At 38.9% G+C, this 17,896-nt stretch overlaps 1 protein-coding gene across 4 annotated transcripts in view; it reads left to right on the top strand.

Moving 5' to 3' along the window:
- The first annotated feature begins 628 nt into the window (after nt 1-628).
- The window catches only part of unc5b (unc-5 netrin receptor B), a 63,119-nt gene continuing 45,851 nt past the window's right edge, over nt 629-17,896 (top strand). For 2 of the 4 annotated variants that reach the window (XM_067421568.1, XM_067421571.1), the window contains exon 1: nt 630-1,315. In XM_067421568.1, the coding sequence (XP_067277669.1) occupies nt 1,228-1,315 (88 nt within the window). In that variant the 5' untranslated portion in view covers nt 630-1,227. Of the gene's footprint in view, nt 1,316-17,896 lie in introns of all 4 variants that reach the window. The other 2 variants (XM_067421569.1, XM_067421570.1) reach the window with 2 other exon arrangements.

Below are 17,896 nucleotides of genomic sequence, written 5' to 3' on the forward strand. Positions count from 1 at the left end.
GGTAGCATTGAAACCAAATGGACACACTGGACAATCAGAAGCATCTGAAATGACTGAAAACACATATAGGAACTGTCGCCCTCTTGTGGTGTTCTTGAAAACACTTTCATTCATGCACTGATTGGAAATGCTGGGAGGTATGACTGTGAATTGTAATTGTGTGTTAGTAACACTAATACTATTAATATATTCTAACCATCCCTTCATTATCAAACCACCCTTAATTAGCCTAATAATAATCATGAAAGATCAGAATTAAAGACGGGCAATTATGTGGTCAAGGACAAAACTGAATATGTATACACTAAATACATTTTCTTTTGTTATTATGGTTAAAATATAGCCTAGTAATTTCAAACAACAACAATACCATTGGCTAAACAATGCAGCTCACCTTGATTAAGAAACAATTAAAATGGTTATAATTAATAAAAAAATTCTGTAAACTAGCCTATCATTAAAGTAGGGTATGTGTAACAACATAGTTGTTAATATATCAAATATTTTTTCGTCTTCGTGAATCCCGTAGTCCGTCTCCGGGCTTTACGTGTTTCCATTCACATCTCAATTCGCGTCTCTGTTCGCCAGCGCTCAGTGTGTGCTTGTGAAGGTTGATGATTGGCTGATGGGAGATGAGAGTCTGGAGGCTCGCGCTTCATACCCGCGTTCGTGTGTTTACACTCAGTACTCGAGACACAGACGAGCGGGTGCGTCAGGATGGCGCTCCACAGATAGCAGCGGAGAGCTCACAGCTATGGCATTATTTTCAACGCTTACGGACAACTTTTTCTTCTCGTCCCATCAGGAATAAAGCTGTCAAGCACTTTTGTTTTCGATACGTTCGCGGAAGATTCCGTTTTCAAAGAGTTCCAGAGAAAACGCGTTGACTGCTCAATGGAGTTGTGAATGAGATGAACTTTACGCAGGCTGTTGTTGGCTGTCTTGTTTTTTTACTACGGACGGAGACTGCAGTGTGTCTAATTGAACATTGTGTGTAACTGTTATTCACATTTTATCGCGTCCTGATTTGGGGAAAGTTCTGGAGCAGACTGTGAGTAGGTTTAGAAATCACGGTGCAGTCTTATTCTTTTTTTGTAAGTTTGGGAAGGAACCCGCCTCCACATTTCACACTGTTTGAAGTATCCTTCGCAGAGGATTCAGCGAGACTTCAGCCGACTGGAGCGAGAGCACCTGGTGGGAATTTGGCTGTAGCGTGACCGGGTGAAGATGCTCTCAGCGTGGATACACCGCGACCAGTCTCCCGCTCCCCTTCTCGGTTTAGTTGTACTCTGCGCAACTTTTGTGACCAATGCAGGTGAGAGCTTTTCCAATTTTTAAGAAATTGTACATATTAATAATTATTAAACACTTCATTATACGGCCTTAAGTCTTTAAACAAACGGGAGCACAGGAGTCCTTTTTCTAAGCAGGCGCACGCACGTACACATACACACCCAAAACACAGATAAGTTTAGTGATAGTGAGGTCGTCAAGCAGGATTTTTATTTCTCAACATTTGTCGACTATCAAGTAATAATGCTGCCTTTTGTTGTTCTTATTTAATCAGATGATTAATTGGTCGTTTATAAAAAGAAAGCAACCAATTCTGGCCTATTACACTTTTTTTCCATTAAAGCTGCTAACCTTGAGACACGAGAGACTGAAGCATCAATAGAGGAATTATGGCAAATGTGCACTGAAAAATGGCATACATTATCTCTGAATTATAACAGATGGCACTGTTAAATTTAAATATTACAGTGATTCTATCTATCTATCTATCTATCTATCTATCTATCTATCTATCTATCTATCTATCTATCTATCTATCTATCTATCTATCTATCTATCTATCTATCTATCTATCTGTCTGTCTGTCTGTCTGTCTGTCTGTCTGTCTGTCTGTAGCCACAGTGTGATAGATAAGAACCAGATGAAGGGATGTGACTGCTGCATGTGCATTCATCTCTCTATCTCTCTCTCTCTCTCTCTCTCTCTCTCTCTCTCTCTCTCTCTCTCTCTCTCTCTCTCTCTCTCTCTCTCTCTCTCTCTCTCTCTCTTTAGAGAGGAATATTCTGTTGATCTCTTCTCTTTCTGCTTACCATGCTGAGCTTCCAAGCAGCGGATAAAAAGCAGAACCCCTGGTGTTCATGGAGTAATTAAGGTTTAGCTCAATGCCTTCCTGGCTCCTGAAAGACAGAAAAAAAATAAACCGTGTACAAAAAGGAAACGGCATCTGAGGAAAAGCAGAGATAGTGAGTCCTGAATTAAAGTGTGCTGCTTTAAAATCCATTCCTCTCTTTTATTTTACTTTTCCGATTGATGTAGTTTAGGGTTACGTTTAGCACATGCTCTTGATTATGTGGTGGTAGTCATTTCTCTGAAGATGTTTTTAAAACTTAATTTTGGAGTATAAAATTGTCAAAAGTAGCTTAATTTTCATCACTGATGTAGTCTAAGGTCTGGGATGCTCAGTACTGCTTAAGGACTTTGTTGTACATTCCGCAAGTTGTACATTCCTCTAAAAACTCATACTGAAAATGAATGATAAAAATAAGCAAACCATTTTCTGACATATTTGGAAAGTTATGGATGTAATATACGCATAGCGTACAGAGGAAAAATATTCTCGAGATCATATTGTTATGTGTTATTGTTTCTGCATGAAGGCTAGCCTGCCTTCTGTCTGACCTTAGAAGTGACGGGAAGCATTGAAGCGTCAAATAAATTTCCCTCTCTCTCTGCTCTCTGGCCACATATGTAATCAGATTGACATGGAATTGCACATTCAAATGGGTTTAGCTGATTGGTTTTCCAATGGGAAGGAGAAATCGGAAAGAAAAAGGACAAGTTGATTTAACTTAAGATTTGGTGACGGATGTGTTCTGTAGTTTAAGTGTCCTTTCCCTTTAATGAACTATACCTGCAGGATAGTCTGTTGTAGATGCCTGTTTCGCCCCAATGGGTTTTTGATAGGGATTGAAACCGGGGCTAGTTGTCACACAGTGAATATGTCTAAAATACTAGCATTTCAATTTGAACTGAAAAGCTGAACACTGTTCTGAGGATGTTTATTTGGGCATTGTATTTATTGGTTTGATGTTTTGCAGTTTCATAAATTGTTTAATAATTTATTTACTGTTCAAATTTTGCAGTAGTGTGTTGTGACAACTTAGACCACGTACTATAGTGCCCTGCTACTGGATGTGTTTTCAGTGATCTTTATCTTTTATCCTAAATAATAACAGTATAAATGTTCAGTTGCTTTTTTGTGTAATCAAGACATAGCCTACATAAAATGACTAGATAAACCCAGTCTGAGAAATATTCACTGTCATATAAAAGTGTGACAGTTTGTTCCGGTCTCCCCTATACAGTATGTGAGAAACTCATTGTGCATAAATAAACGGTCTAGATTTAACAGAAGCCAGTATCTCGTTGAGAAGATGCCAGCACATATTTCATATCATCCATAAAACATCAGAGTCAGGATGGATAACGTTTATCTTCTCTCTCATTCTGTCCATTCTTGTATTCTACCTCTCCCCCTCCTGTCTGTCTGTATTGTGGATGTGCTGAGCTCAGATTTCCTGTATGGTACAGCTCTCTTAGTGTTGACATACACATTAATTACCCAGACTGCCAGGAACCCACTTCTGGCTCCTTTGCCCCATCAGCTTTTCTACTCCCTCTTTGTTTGTTTGTTTGTTTGTTTGTGTGTGTGTGTGTGTGTGTGTGTGTGTGTGTGTGTGTGTGTGTGTGTGTGTGTGTGTGTGTGTGTCTGTGTGTGTGTGTGTGTGTGTTTGTGTGTGTGTGTGTGTGTGTGTGTGTGTGTGTGTGTGTGTGTGTGTGTATATAATACACACACACACTAACATATATACACACACGTATACAATACACATACACATACACACATACACACACACACACACACGCACACACACACACACACACAGACACATATATATATATATATATACACTCACCTAAAGGATTATTAGGAACACCTTCCTAATATTGTGTTTGACCCCTTTTCATCTTCAGAACTGCCTTAATACTTGTGGCATTGATTCAACAAGGTGCTGAAAGAATTCTTTAGAAATTTTGGCCCATATTGATAGGATAGCATCTTGCAGTTGATGGAGATTTGTGGGATGCACATCCTGGGCATGAAGCTCCCGTTCCACCACATCCCAAAGATGCTCTATTGGGTTGAGATCTGGTGACCGTGGGGGCCATTTTAGGACAGTGAACTCATTGTCATGTTCAAGAAACTAATTTGAAATGATTCGAGCTTTGTGACATGGTGCATTATCCTGCTGGAAGTAGCATGGTGGGATGGGTACACGGTGGTTATAAAGGGATGGACATGGTCAGAAATAATACTTAGGTAGGCCGTGGCATTTAAACAATGCCCAATTGGCACTAAGGGGCCTAAAGTGTGCCAAGAAAACATCCCCCACACCATTACACCACCACCACCAGCCTGCACAGTAGTAACAAGGCATGATGAATCCATGTTCTCATTCTTTTTGTAACACGCCAAATTCTGACTCTACCATCTAAATGTCTTAACAGAAATCGAGACTCTTCAGACCAGGCCACATTTTTCCAGTCTTCAACTGTCCAATTTTGGTGAGCTTGTGCAAATTGTAGCCTCTTTTTCCTATTTTTAGTGGAGATGTGTGGTACCCGGTGGGGTCTTCTGTTGCTGTAGCCCATCCACCTCAAGGTTGTGCGTGTTCTGGCTTCACAAATGCTTTGCTGCACACCTTGGTTGTAACGAGAGGTTATTTCAGTCAAAGTTGCTCTTCTATCAGCTTGAATCAGTTGGCCCATTCTCCTCTGACCGCTAGCATCAACAAGGCATTTTCGCCCACAAGACTGCTGAATATGGATGTTTTTCCCTTTTCACACCATTCTTTGTAAAACCTAGAAATGGTTTTGTGTGAAAATCCCAGTAACTGAGTGGATTGTGAAATATTCAGACCGGCCCATCTGGTACCAACAACCATGCCACACTCAAAATTGCTTAAATCACCTTTCTTTCACATTCTGACATTCAGTTTGGATTTCAGGAGATTGTCTTGACCAGGACCACACCCCTAAATGATTGGTTGTTTAGAAAATTGCATTAATGAGAAATTGAACAGGTGTTCTTAATAATCCTTAAGGTGATTGTATGTGTATACTGTATATATATATATATATATATATATATATATATATATATATATATATGCATGCAAGGGTGTTTGTTTGCCAGAAGATCCCTGTATACACACTTGGAGCTTGATCGAGATGGGAGGCGTGTGCTGTTGTGTACATAATGGAGTCACACTGTCTGGATTTGCATGCACGTGTGCGTGTTTTGGCAGTTGGATCTGATACCACACTCGAGACTGCTCTGAATTCAAGAGGATTAAGTTTAGGCCCAGTGGCCAGTACCGCTGGTAGAAAAGTGGGTGGGAATAGGTCAATGTGAAGTGCCTGAGGTCAAGATGGAGGAGGGAGGTGTGCTCTCTTGCATGCCCATCATGTTTAGAGAGCATAACATGTCGGATCCTCCCAGTCAAGGCTGCCGGAATTCTCTACCAGTAGACCAGGGCGTGGGGGGATAATTGGTTATCTCTGAGAATAGGTCATCTTTGGTTGACTTTGCTTGTGTAACGTAAGATACACATTACAAAATTCAGTTTTCAATGCAAAATCTACAAAAGGCAGAAAGGAGAGAAATTAGGTAGGAAGAGAACCAGTAAGCCTTGTTAATTAGGTTTAGAGGAAGGGAAATGCAAAAGAAAAGAATGCATGGATCGGTGAGAGGCCTGGCAGAGATCTGAACCGCCAGTCTTGTGGTGTGCATTAGCTTTATGGCCGCTGTGGGAGGCAGAGAGAGGGGTGATGAGAGGGCACTGGAGGAGATCGCTGGTTTTCCACTCACCCCCATACTGTATTATTCATCATTGTAAAGTGGCCCTCTTTAATATTTTAAAGCAGTCTATGGCTGTGTCTGTGATCTGTTTATGATGCAATGGATTCCTGAAGTGGTGTTGGACAGATCTTGTTGTGTCGTCTGTGCATGCAGGTGTGAATGTATCGGTACAGAAACTTGTTGAGAGTTGTTACTAGCACTTCATTATCACCTGACTTAATTACTTGCTGAATTGTCAGATGTTTTTTTTTACTTCCTCAAGGTTGCATTAAATTGATCAAACGTGACAGTAAAGGCATTTATAATGTCACAAGAATATTAAGCAGCACAACTGTTCCAACAGATTAATAAGAAATGTTTGTGCCTATTAGAATGATTTCTAAAAGATTGTATGACTATATATATATATATATATATATATATATATATATATATATATATATATATATATATATATATATATATATATATATATACATATATATATTGTAACTATAGTTCACAATATTACATTTGTATTATATTTCTTATCAAAATTGTGGTGCAAATTTATGGTAATGTACATGCACATCAGTGCATCTATATTTTTTTACTTGACAGAACATGTTTAATAATGTGATGCCATTCACAAGCCAAACACTTCTATCTGATGCATATCTACACACAGATCAATGATAAAAAGACGTTCTCAGTCAAAGAATACTCAAGTACCTGATTTTTCTGTTGATTTTGTGTTTCTGGTACACAGAATGACCCGTGTGTGTGTGTGTGTGTGTGTGTGTGTGTGTGTGTGTGTGTGTGTGTGTGTGTGTGTGTGTGAAGCATGTAGATCAGACAACTTCAGTAAGTTCTGCCATATCTATCTATCGCTTAAAGAGGAGAGATAAAAAGAAAGCCAGAGAAATATATCTTAGAGAGATGTATTGAGATAGATGGAGCCCAGGGATCGCCTTTTAAATAGACTTTATTAAAAAAAGAGAGCGAGAGTGAAAAGTCAGGAGTCAGAAGCGTTGGCATTCAAGCATCATTAAGTCCCTGGCTCAGTCTGAGAGAAGAAGACAACGACGGGGCGTGAGGAGGAGGAAGAGTGAGGGACAGCGACAGAGAGAAGTGTGTGATGAGCAGATCGTTGAGTGGAGATGTTTTTATTAAGGTTCTTATCGATGCCTGGAGCTCTCTGTATTAATGGTGGACATTTTTAATGCTTTGCCAATACTGTGCATGTACACCACCATAAATCTAGAACAAACAGGAGAGAGAAAGAGAGAGAGAGAGTGTGGGAGTGGAAGGAAGAAGAGAGTTTAAAAAGATTTATTACACGGGCCTCCGTACTATCTGATTTTGAATTATCTGTCGTTGTATTCAGCAGTCATAAATTGATGTGTAATGACCATTAAATTGTACTTGTCACTTTTGATCATGCAACATACCATGCTACTTTCATGTCTGCCTCCTTGTCTTTTTATACCAGGATATTCACCTATATTAAAATTGTTTTGGAAAACTTTTAACATGTATTATAAGTTTTCTTATGCAGGAAGACATTTCACTCATAAATACATGACATTAGGGATACATGATATTGCAACTTCGGCTTTAAAGTAAAAAATTTTTTTTGTCTAAGTATTATTTTAGCTAACAAGTCAAAGTAAAAAGCAACTCTGATGGCAGATTATAATCATTTATATTAATAATAATATCCAATTGAATAGGCTGTTTGTTTTGATATGGTATATACTAGATGCTTTACTGTAATTTGGGTTAGAAAATAACTACTTTCAGCTCAAATCAATATTTAATATGTCTTTTTTTATTTTTTTATTTGGTAAGAATAGTCTTGCAATTAAGCATGTCTGACAGTCATTATCACAAAATAAACCTCTTCAGCTTCACGTCAGATCACCCTGTCTGGGTTTATTATGTAATAACAACCAGCTGATATTGTAAAATACTTGTCAGACTTGCGGCAGCAGCAGAAACATTGACTTCAAGGAAACGTGAACTAGAGGAAGAGAGAAAGTTGCGGGGGGACATTGTGTGTAAAGCAATGGGTGAATGATGGGAAAGCAAAGAAAGAGAATTTAATGAAGTCAAAGGGAGGAGTGGATAGTTGAATGAGAATACAAGAGAGGGAGACTCTTCACCCCACCCGGGTTTACGGCAGCTGGGTGGTGGTGGTGGGTTAGAGGGGCGGAGAGTGACAGGGTCCCGTAGAAGAATGACTCGGTGGGGTGTCTTTGTGCCGGGGTTGAATAGAGAACTGAATGAGACTCTTTTCTGCAACCGTGTGTGGGGTTGTTTGTGGGGTGAAGGGCTAGAGGGAGGAGGGGTCGGTGTGCTCGCAACTCCTTTAGGCGGCGAAGGAGTGACTGACAGTGTATGTTTGTGTTTCCTGTCTCTGCTTTCTATTCATAGTCACACTTCTTATTCTTACAAACAATACCACCAAGAGCCGACATGTTTGAGTCGGAATGGGGCTTTACTGTACATATGACCAAGCCTTTCATCTTTTTTTCTCTAACGCCAACATAATGGCTCCAAGCTTCACACTTCCTTTCTAGGAAACTCGCAACGCCTGCATATTTCAGAACGAGCCAGACCTTCAGCCAAGGCTCATGCCAAGCCAACAGTGTCTTTGGCGGACAGCCTTTCCCCAGGCTGCTGTGTCTGGCAGGGTCCAGCAACTGCTGCATACAGTAGCTCCATTGCAAGCTCAACCGCATGACAGACATCTAGAGTTTAGTTTGTCAAACAGTTTGCTTTGAGTTGTGCTGGCTAGAAAACAGAAACTCCCGATTTTGATTGATATATGGATTTGACTAGTTAAGTTTTTTTTTTTTTTTTTGCTCTCTAATCTTCTTTTCTCAGTCTGCCTGGCAAACCGACTGCTTGCATCAGGATCTTGAAAGTAAAATGTGAAAGTTAAAAGAGTTATAAAAATCAGGAATGAAGGGCCTTCAGCTCAGACCCCCTGATGGTGCCTGCGGGGGTCTGGGTAGCATGTCGGATTCCTTTTGGCAGGGGTCTGGAAGCGGTGGTGCCAGGGCCACGTGAATAGGTCTCCTGCGGTCCACCTGCCTTTGTGCTTCCTGCCTTGAAAGAGAGACTTTCTGAGGCCATGGAGATTTTCCTCATCTTCTTAGCCTTCAAAGGAAGTTCAACCCAGTCCATGCTTGAAGATTAGACCTCAGCCAATCTGTGGTTTATGCCCAGGTGTGACTATATGGTTTTGTCGCTGCGTCTCACATAGAGGAGAAATGATAGTTTGCTCTGATATAAAGGAATACTCCAGGTATATGCAAGACTTTTGAAAACCTATAAAAATAATTTCACACTCTGTTGTGCATGGGGTAAGTGTAGAAAGCTTGTATTCACACAAAATTAAAAGCCTTTCAGAAATACTGTAGAAATACTAATATAATAGTTCCCATATAATATAATAGTAAATATTATACAAATATTATAAAATAATATTTTACTTTTGTATATTTTTTATTATAAAAAATACTGGATTATTGATAGGTAATAAATATGGTTATAAGTTATTACATTAATTTATTATGGCAAAAACATTTGATTAAATGGGAAATTTTTATTGAAAAAATAAAGTTTCAATAAAAAATGTTTTTGTTGTTTTATTATCAAACACATTTCTCTTGTTCTTTTTACTGGTTCATTGAATCTCCTTTGCACTCCTGATTGTGCATTCCCTCATGTGCTCTCATTCTTTCTGGATCCTTTATTGTGATGGGGGTTAGTGGAGTTGTCTTTGAAAGGCGGTGTAGAGAATCCTATCTCTCTGAGTTTAACGCCTATTAAGACTCCCATCTGCCCCAGGGATAGAGGAATATGGGGAGCTGAGAATCTCTAGGGGGGTTTTATTAGGGTTCTACCATGGTTTGCATGCTGCAGGGGGTCTCTTGGGAGGGATGTGGCATGTCTCACCCGAGAACACACACATGCTTACTCACCGGCTGGTTTTCAATGTCGAAGTGCTGGAACGAAACGTCCCCTGTGTGTGTGGCGGACTGGTAAAGGCAGTCTGATGGTGTGTGACCAAAGAGTAATGTCCTCTTGTGGCGTCGCTTTAGTTTTCTTTGTGCCAAAAGTAAAAGGCCACACACAATGTGCTTTTGTAACAGAACAACCCTGACTCTGCCTGACCAGGAAATGAGTATGTGGTGCATCAAGAGAAGTGTATAAATGTTAAGAAATATATATATAAATAGAGTCAAATAGAGTTTGACAGTAACAGCAATGCAGTAAATGTTTTATGCACTGGAGTTTGTGTGAAGTGTTTGACCTTTTACATATGAAACCAATTGAAAGGCACTCTTTACTCATCCAGAGCAGGTCATGTCTAGTCCAAGAGGCCTGGTTCCACAGTCAACGCCCTTGAGATGAGTGTTGAGGATTTTGGCTGCACCCTAACTGCTGGGCTTGTTCTAGAACAGACAAAAAATACTGATGCTTCATCCTTATGTGTAGTGCGTGTTGTTGCCGCTTCCACGCCCTCTGGAATGACTCCCAGACTGTGGTGCTGCTTTCCCACCAACCAGGTGCTGGTTCTGGATCCGGTGCCCAGTCTTGAGCATTTAACATGTTTCCACTGCATAAAAAGGTGAATCAGGATAAATTGATCCTATAATGCCCTGCTTTCAGGGGCAGGACACTTTCATCTGTGACCTGTACACAGAGTAAAGTTTTCATTAAGACAACAAGAACAACATTAAAGGCTACTAAGATTGATGTAAAGCTAAAATTTACCAATCCTGGAAGCTGGAAACACCATATGCAAAGATTAAAAAACTTTTTTTTAACAGAAATCACGTAAATATCACGTTGCACAATTCATTCCATTACAGAATGCTGTAGTCTAATTACAGTAAATAGTGTGGGTTGAGATTAAACTGAATTTGTAATCTGGTTGTTACCAAGATTATGCTTAAGATGCTTTTTTCCACAAATATATTTAAATTCTCTGTTATAAACTTCCAGTTTATTCTAAATCATTCCCAAATGTTCCCGTTAATTCTCATAGAAAGTTTCCAACCTTGTAAATTGCCAGAATTTTGCTCTAATTGTGAATGTTTCGCAGTCTATGGTGAATGTAATGCCATAAAAAAAAACACTGTGTTTCTGTTGAGTTTTCTTATGAGTTGCACATAAAAACAAAAAAAGCACCAATGACTTTTATGAACCAGTTATTTTTATTTAATCAAAAACAAAAAAGTGCAACCAATGTATCCTGATTTTCTGAAACAACCTGAAACAACGACTCTCAAAAAGAAAATTACTTTTTTAAATGAGTCTGAAATACTGTATAATTTATACGATTAGCAGAACAAAATAAACTAAATTAATATTATGATTGAAATATACTCAAATGAATAGGAAATCAGAATTGGAAAAGTTTTTAGAATTCATAAAACTTGTTAACAAAGACAACAAATGTAAAAGCCAGTTACAGTGTCATTGTTCAGCTCACCAGTCAATTAGAATGTGGGCTCTGGTGCGAGAACCAGCACCATCTCAGTTTAAAAGGGCCGTGAGAGGTAGCAGAACCTGACAGGCTGTGGGTGATTGGATGATTGAGAGAGCTCGAATTGGACAGTTCAGTGAAGCAGAGGGGATCTTAGACTACTAACTGGGGTTCACAGAGAGGCAATGTTCATAAGACCTGTCAATCAGGTGTGTTTTCACACTCCTCAGTTGTGCAAAACCTCCGTAATCCTATCTAGACTGGCATCTTTGCGTGTATTGTTGGCGTAATCTTTGGGTATTCTGTATATGTATTGTTTCTTATGCCCCATCTACTGTGCCCCAAGCCTCTTACCTGCTGATGGACAGATGGACGGCACGGCCGACCTCACTCTCACCTTTCTGCTCCCTCCGCTCCGCTCCACCTATCTGCTCCGATTAGCAGGTGAGCTGAGCATGGTGCTGCTACTTGCAGACCCAAAGCTTTATGGGGACATTTCCTAAAAGCTGTCACGGCCAACACTCTCCCAAACCCCTCTTACCCGTCAATCCATTCGCAGTGAGCACTGTCCTTATGTCTGTAAATCACAGCAATGTGGTTGGCTAGCGCCCTATCACAGTGTGGCTCATGTTTACGAGGATTAAGGAAACAGATGGACGGCCATGCTGACTGGTGTGGCTTCATTAACTCTCCGCGCGACTGTTCTAAAGTCCACCGTCCCTGCACGTCTTGCTCCGGAGTGCTCCGCACAGAGAAGAGCCAGACCTGAGGTCCTTGGGGAGGAGGAGCAGGATTGTACTTATGAAGGCTGTGAAGATGTTTATTGATCTGAAAGCTGAGATGTGTGCAAGGTGTTTCTCCTTGATTGATTAACGTTGAACTGAAGCGTTGGGACTTTCTTTAAAGAATGATTTTTGACATCACATCATGTTGTCAGACCAGTGAGAGAGTGTTATTTTCTCCTTATGGAGGTCTGTATGTGACAATAGGTCTACAGCTGAGGTTTGTATGGCTGTATGATATTAGATTCATTTATTTTAATTTTAAATATATATATATATATATATATATATATATATATATATATATATATATATATATATATATATATATATATATATATATAAATATATATATATATATATATATATATATATATATATATATATATATATATATATATATATATATATATATATATATATATATATATTTATTTATTTATTTATTAATTGGTGATAATATTTAATTGTTCATTCTCATTAAGGTTAACTTTGTCATAACACCTTTGACACCTTTTCTAACATTATTTAAAACACTGATTTATATTTAAGTGTAATTTTTAGCAAATATTAAAATTTAATTTTAATATTTTATACTATAATATTATGATGCCTAAAGGTACTTGTAGCTTGTACTTGTACTATGTACTTGTAAGTTTTCAGGTATGAAACATAATTGATCTTTGATGAATAAAAATGAACAGATTTTAAGATTCTGGTCAAAATAAGATAATTCAACCAGTGTTATGTCACATAAATGATAAATATTTAAAAAAAAATTAGGTTGCCTATAGGTTTTGCAGACCTCTGATATACAGTATGAAAAATGGATTTAGATTACAGTATTGTTAAATAATTATTGTTTTTAAAGATGAACTTTAGATGACGCAGAGGTATCATGTAAAAATAGGTGAAATGAACATGAACATTTAAATATACAATAGCTAGAAGCCAATAACAAGAAATAAAAAAGGACTACGTGTTTTGAAAATAAATGTAGTTTCTTGCACTGTATGTATGACAGAATAAGTTTGTCTTTTGCTGCAGAATGAGATAGAGAGCTGAAATTAGCTGAATTTCTTTCTACAGCACCAAAATTAGTCTGAATGCGTGCGTCTATCGGAGCCATCTCTACTGTACGTCACGTAAAGTGCAGTTGATCCTCGCAGCCTAACCTTTTGTGCGAGAGCTCAAGGTTAGCCTAAACCTCAACCCTATACCTTTGTCTGATGTGTAGCATTTTAACATTTAACAACTGAACCTTGAATCTTAATAGCTGACTTGAGCTGGGACAGACAGACATCCAGCAGCCTGTGGGATAGAGAGGTTTGATAGAAGATGCTTTCGGAAGGACAGACCCACAGGGAGTCTTTGTGTGTATACTCCGGTCTGTCAGGAGAGATGTAAGAGCGGTACCCTACAGTATGTCACTCAGGGGTAGACAGGTGGTGGAAGAAACAAACTGGCATGAAAGACTGACTTCTGTTCCGGGGTCAGAAAATACTTTTGCTGGAGGTCTTTATGTTACCATCTGTCCATAACAGGGATTTAGGCAAACAAAGACTCTACAGGGTTCTGTCAGGTTAAACTTACTCCCATTTCCCGTGCACATATTGTATACTTTTTTTAAAAATTATTTTTTGACTTGCGTATTCTTTTATTTGTCTTATTTATTTGAAGAGTTCAGATGCAAAGGCCTCTAAAAGCCAAAGGTCAACAATGAGATAACGATACTGAATAAATGCTCTCAGAATATAAGTTCATAAAATACTTTCACTTCAAAGTTCAAACCCACTAAATCCCAGCCTCAGCCCATTCAGAAGCACTGGTACTTAGGTAGAAACCTATACATAGGGCCTGACGAAAATACTTCTTTTAAAGGGGTGATGAATTGAGAAATCAACTTTCCCTTGAGCTTTTGATATATAAAAGGTCATGGTAATATAAGAATATCCTGTAAATTTCAGAGCTGAAAACTTCCTTGTTAGTCAAAGAAAAGCTTTTATAGCATCACTGCGCGTCGAAACACCGCCTCTACAGCACGTCTAATCCAGTAGCCTCACCCACCGACTCATGGAGGGCTTGTGCTAGCTGGTCAACAACAATAAACATGCCGAGAAAGATAGCAAGATATTGCGCTATTCCTGGTTGTGAAAAAACACAGTCGCTGCATAAGCTTCCTTCAGATCCTAACATTAGGAATGATTGGTTGAACTTTTTTTAATGAAGTTCCAGCTCATGTGGGGTAGACATGTTCACTTCATTTCACTGCGGAATCGTTTGTAAACAAATCTCCGGTCGATGGTGGATTTGGATCCGACAGGAATGGTGCAACACACTTATGTGAGTAAAACGTGCTTTTATATAGTATTGCATTGTTATAGAACGTTTTGCTTATGTGTACGTGTCTAACAGAACATACCTTATGGGCCAGGGCTCGCAAAGCCCGGCAGGCAGATGAATCTCATAATATTCAGTTTTTTATCTGTGCTATTCTCTCTCTCTCGAGTTGACATTTAATGGGTATGTGTGTATGTGTGTGCACGCGGTTCGCGCTTATATTGTCCGATCTTGCGGACTATGTGTAATATAAAAATAATAGGGTTTCATTGGGTTTGTTTGATAAAGACGTTTACGAGCCGTGTGATCGAGAGAATCATTCCGGTTGCCGCTTCTCCCTCAATCTCACCTCTCTCATGTGAACTGAACTGACAGGGGAGCTTAAGCTCATTAAATATGCTAATCTTATCCAATCCTAGCCGTGGGCATTTACTTCCAAGTCTCCAGTGCGGCACACCCACCAAAACCCAGCGTTTTGGAGAGAGAGCTTCAAACCCAGTGTAGAAAATAGCCTATTACTTATTAGTCATGATGTTTTTGAATGTAAAAACCACACAAACATCATTAGTTGACCTCAGACAACAGTATAAAAAAATAAAAGAAGCCAGTTCATTACACCTTTAAAGAAAAATGTCAGACGGACTTCATTTGTTCACTATTCACTATTTATATATTTTTACTTATTATATTATTTACTGTTTGATGCCATCACTGTAATACCATCTTCAAGTCCACCATAATCACTTCCAAATACAAATTTGGTACTTTTGTTTAAGTTCCAGAATAAGTTGAAAGTGAAATGGTGGAGAAAAAGAGGCATTTGTGCAGTCTATCTCGCAGTCACTTGCTACTTAAATCTTCATCACACAGGCTGTCAGTAGCAAATAACGATTATGTTGCTGTTTACACACCCTTATTATTAAGTGCAAGAAAGCTTTTGTTTCATTGATTTAAATTACCAAGTGTGACTGACAGGAAAAAAGTGAGTCTTTGTTAGTTGATGTGTCCACCCACGTCTCATATGCTTGCTTACAGCTGTGCTTAAGCATGTGTTTGTTTGTGAGCGTATTTAGGTCGAGTGACAGTTATGCAGTGGTGTGGACTGCGTAAATCTGTCCTAAATGAGGACTGGACACTTTAGTGCCACAATTTACACATCTGTCCTGAAGGCACAGACACATTGGAAATAATGACCCATAATCGACTGGAGACAGTCGAAGACAGAGAGAGAGAGAGAAATGGTGGGAACAAGGATAAACAGAACATATCGAAACAAACCCGCCCATTCTCTTTTCCTCTTCCCTCAACGAGAGGGCCAATTACATGACTATGTCTTACCTGTCTTTCATCTAGTGAGGGGAGCAGTGTTGAAATGACGGTCCTCTCGCATGTAATTACACAGAGACGTCCTGGATAAGGGTGTCTGTCGCACCCCATGACAGAGATACAGCCTTAAATACCTTAGAGGACATAAAAAGAGTCATCTGACTCGTTTGATCAATCTGATCCTTGAGGCTTCTACTCTTGTGAACAGTCTGTGTGATGTTCCCATTTTCAATCGAGTTTTGGTGGTTTATTAGACATATTAGCACTAATTATTAATCATTAATGTATTACTATTTTACTTACAGAACGTGTGATGTGTGATAGGCTTGTCAAAAGTCATGTTCAAGCCTGGATAAAGGCACTCATAGAGCCAAGTTTAGAGTTTATCAAACTCTAAACAAAGTGTTGTTTTATAGATCAGTATGCAATTTGTTGTTGTTGGTGGCTCTGTAATGGTACTCCAAAAATGTTAGGTTTGATATGCAACTACCAAGCGGCAAGCTCCAAGCGGTTGTTTCTCTTAAAGGTCCCAGGGCTTGAAAATTTAATTTTTTATGAGGTTTTTCAACATTAATATGAGTTCTCCTGTCCTTAATATTGTACCCAAGTGGCTAGAAATGTTGATTGGTGTAAACCGAGTTCTGGCTGTCTTTCTCTGCCTTTGAGAAAATGAGAGCTTAGACAAGCCGATCTTGAATTTTCCTGTTATAACGTCATACCAGGAATGGTTCCCCCCCTTTCTCCGCCCAGAGAATTTGTCATGCCCATGCCAGCTCTAAATTAATTTGTTCTCGAGTCGAGAGATCATGGCTTGTGAACGAGCAAAGCATGGCAGTTGCTCAGTGTTTGGATCTACAGATGAAAACAAGTCTTTTTCATTTCCTTCATCTGAGCCTCAGAAGAACCAGTGGGTTAGTTTTATTTTGTCTGGAAATTGCCTGATCTGTGATCAGTGATTTCTGACACGTAGCTAATAATTCAAGTTCACACAGACTTACTTTCTAAATCATTTAATGCTGTTTGCATCAGTGAATCAAGCCAGTGACTAAACAAACAACTTCACATTGTTTCTGTCAGTAACATGAAACAAATATGTTATTTAAATCATTACAGAGAGCGATCAAAGAACACACTTTATAATGTCTGAAGCTGTCAATCACACATCACAAGTGTATCTGCACACTTGTCCAAACTGCCGTTATAATGAATGATGCTGTTATGCTCAACAACAAAGCTCCTACTGTATTAATATCGATGTCGTGTTTGCTCTTAGTTGTGGTCAAAGCATTTTATAAGAGAAATAGCGTTGCAATGTTGAGATCACTGCATTCACATGATCAACAGACTTACTGTGTATACTCAATGCTTAAAGGAGGAAGAAGACAGGGGTAATGTGACTGGGACTCGTGTTTATTCAGAACTCTCAGATACAAACAAAAACTCTCTTTAAATAAACAATCTTTGTCTCTCTGGTCCACGAGTGCTCAGTCCGCCTCTCTGGCTGGCAGCGCTTGCATGGAGACCGTGCTAAATCACGCCCCCTCCACCACTCATTTCAAATGCAAAGATGTCAGCCAATCACAACAGTGGGTGTTTCACAGCAGACACGTCCCTTGAAACAGAGCATTCAAGCCAGAGGGCTAATATCAGGAAAGAGAAATGCCTTTTATTTTTAAAGTATGACATTTTATGAGGTAAAAATCATAGTAACAATATAAGTACACCTCAGGAAACATTATAAAATAGTAATAAAAAAATCCATGCCATGTGGCCTTTAAAGCCAACACAGAAGTGATTTAAACTGCAATGCATCAACTGACCACTAGAAACAGGGACCAAAAGGGAGTCAAATCTTTATCTCCCCCATGTAAAAATGCCCAACTTTACAGAAGATTAAAAAAAAAAAATTATATACAGCTAATTCATGACAACTGTGAGGAGGGTGAATTATTTTATAACTCATCCGTTTAAATTATATTAAGCCTTACATTTTGCATAATTGAGGGTGGTGGATTGCCACTATGGTCACAC

Source organism: Pseudorasbora parva, chromosome 17 (genome assembly GCF_024679245.1).
Source record: "Pseudorasbora parva isolate DD20220531a chromosome 17, ASM2467924v1, whole genome shotgun sequence".
Lineage (NCBI taxonomy): Eukaryota > Metazoa > Chordata > Actinopteri > Cypriniformes > Gobionidae > Pseudorasbora > Pseudorasbora parva.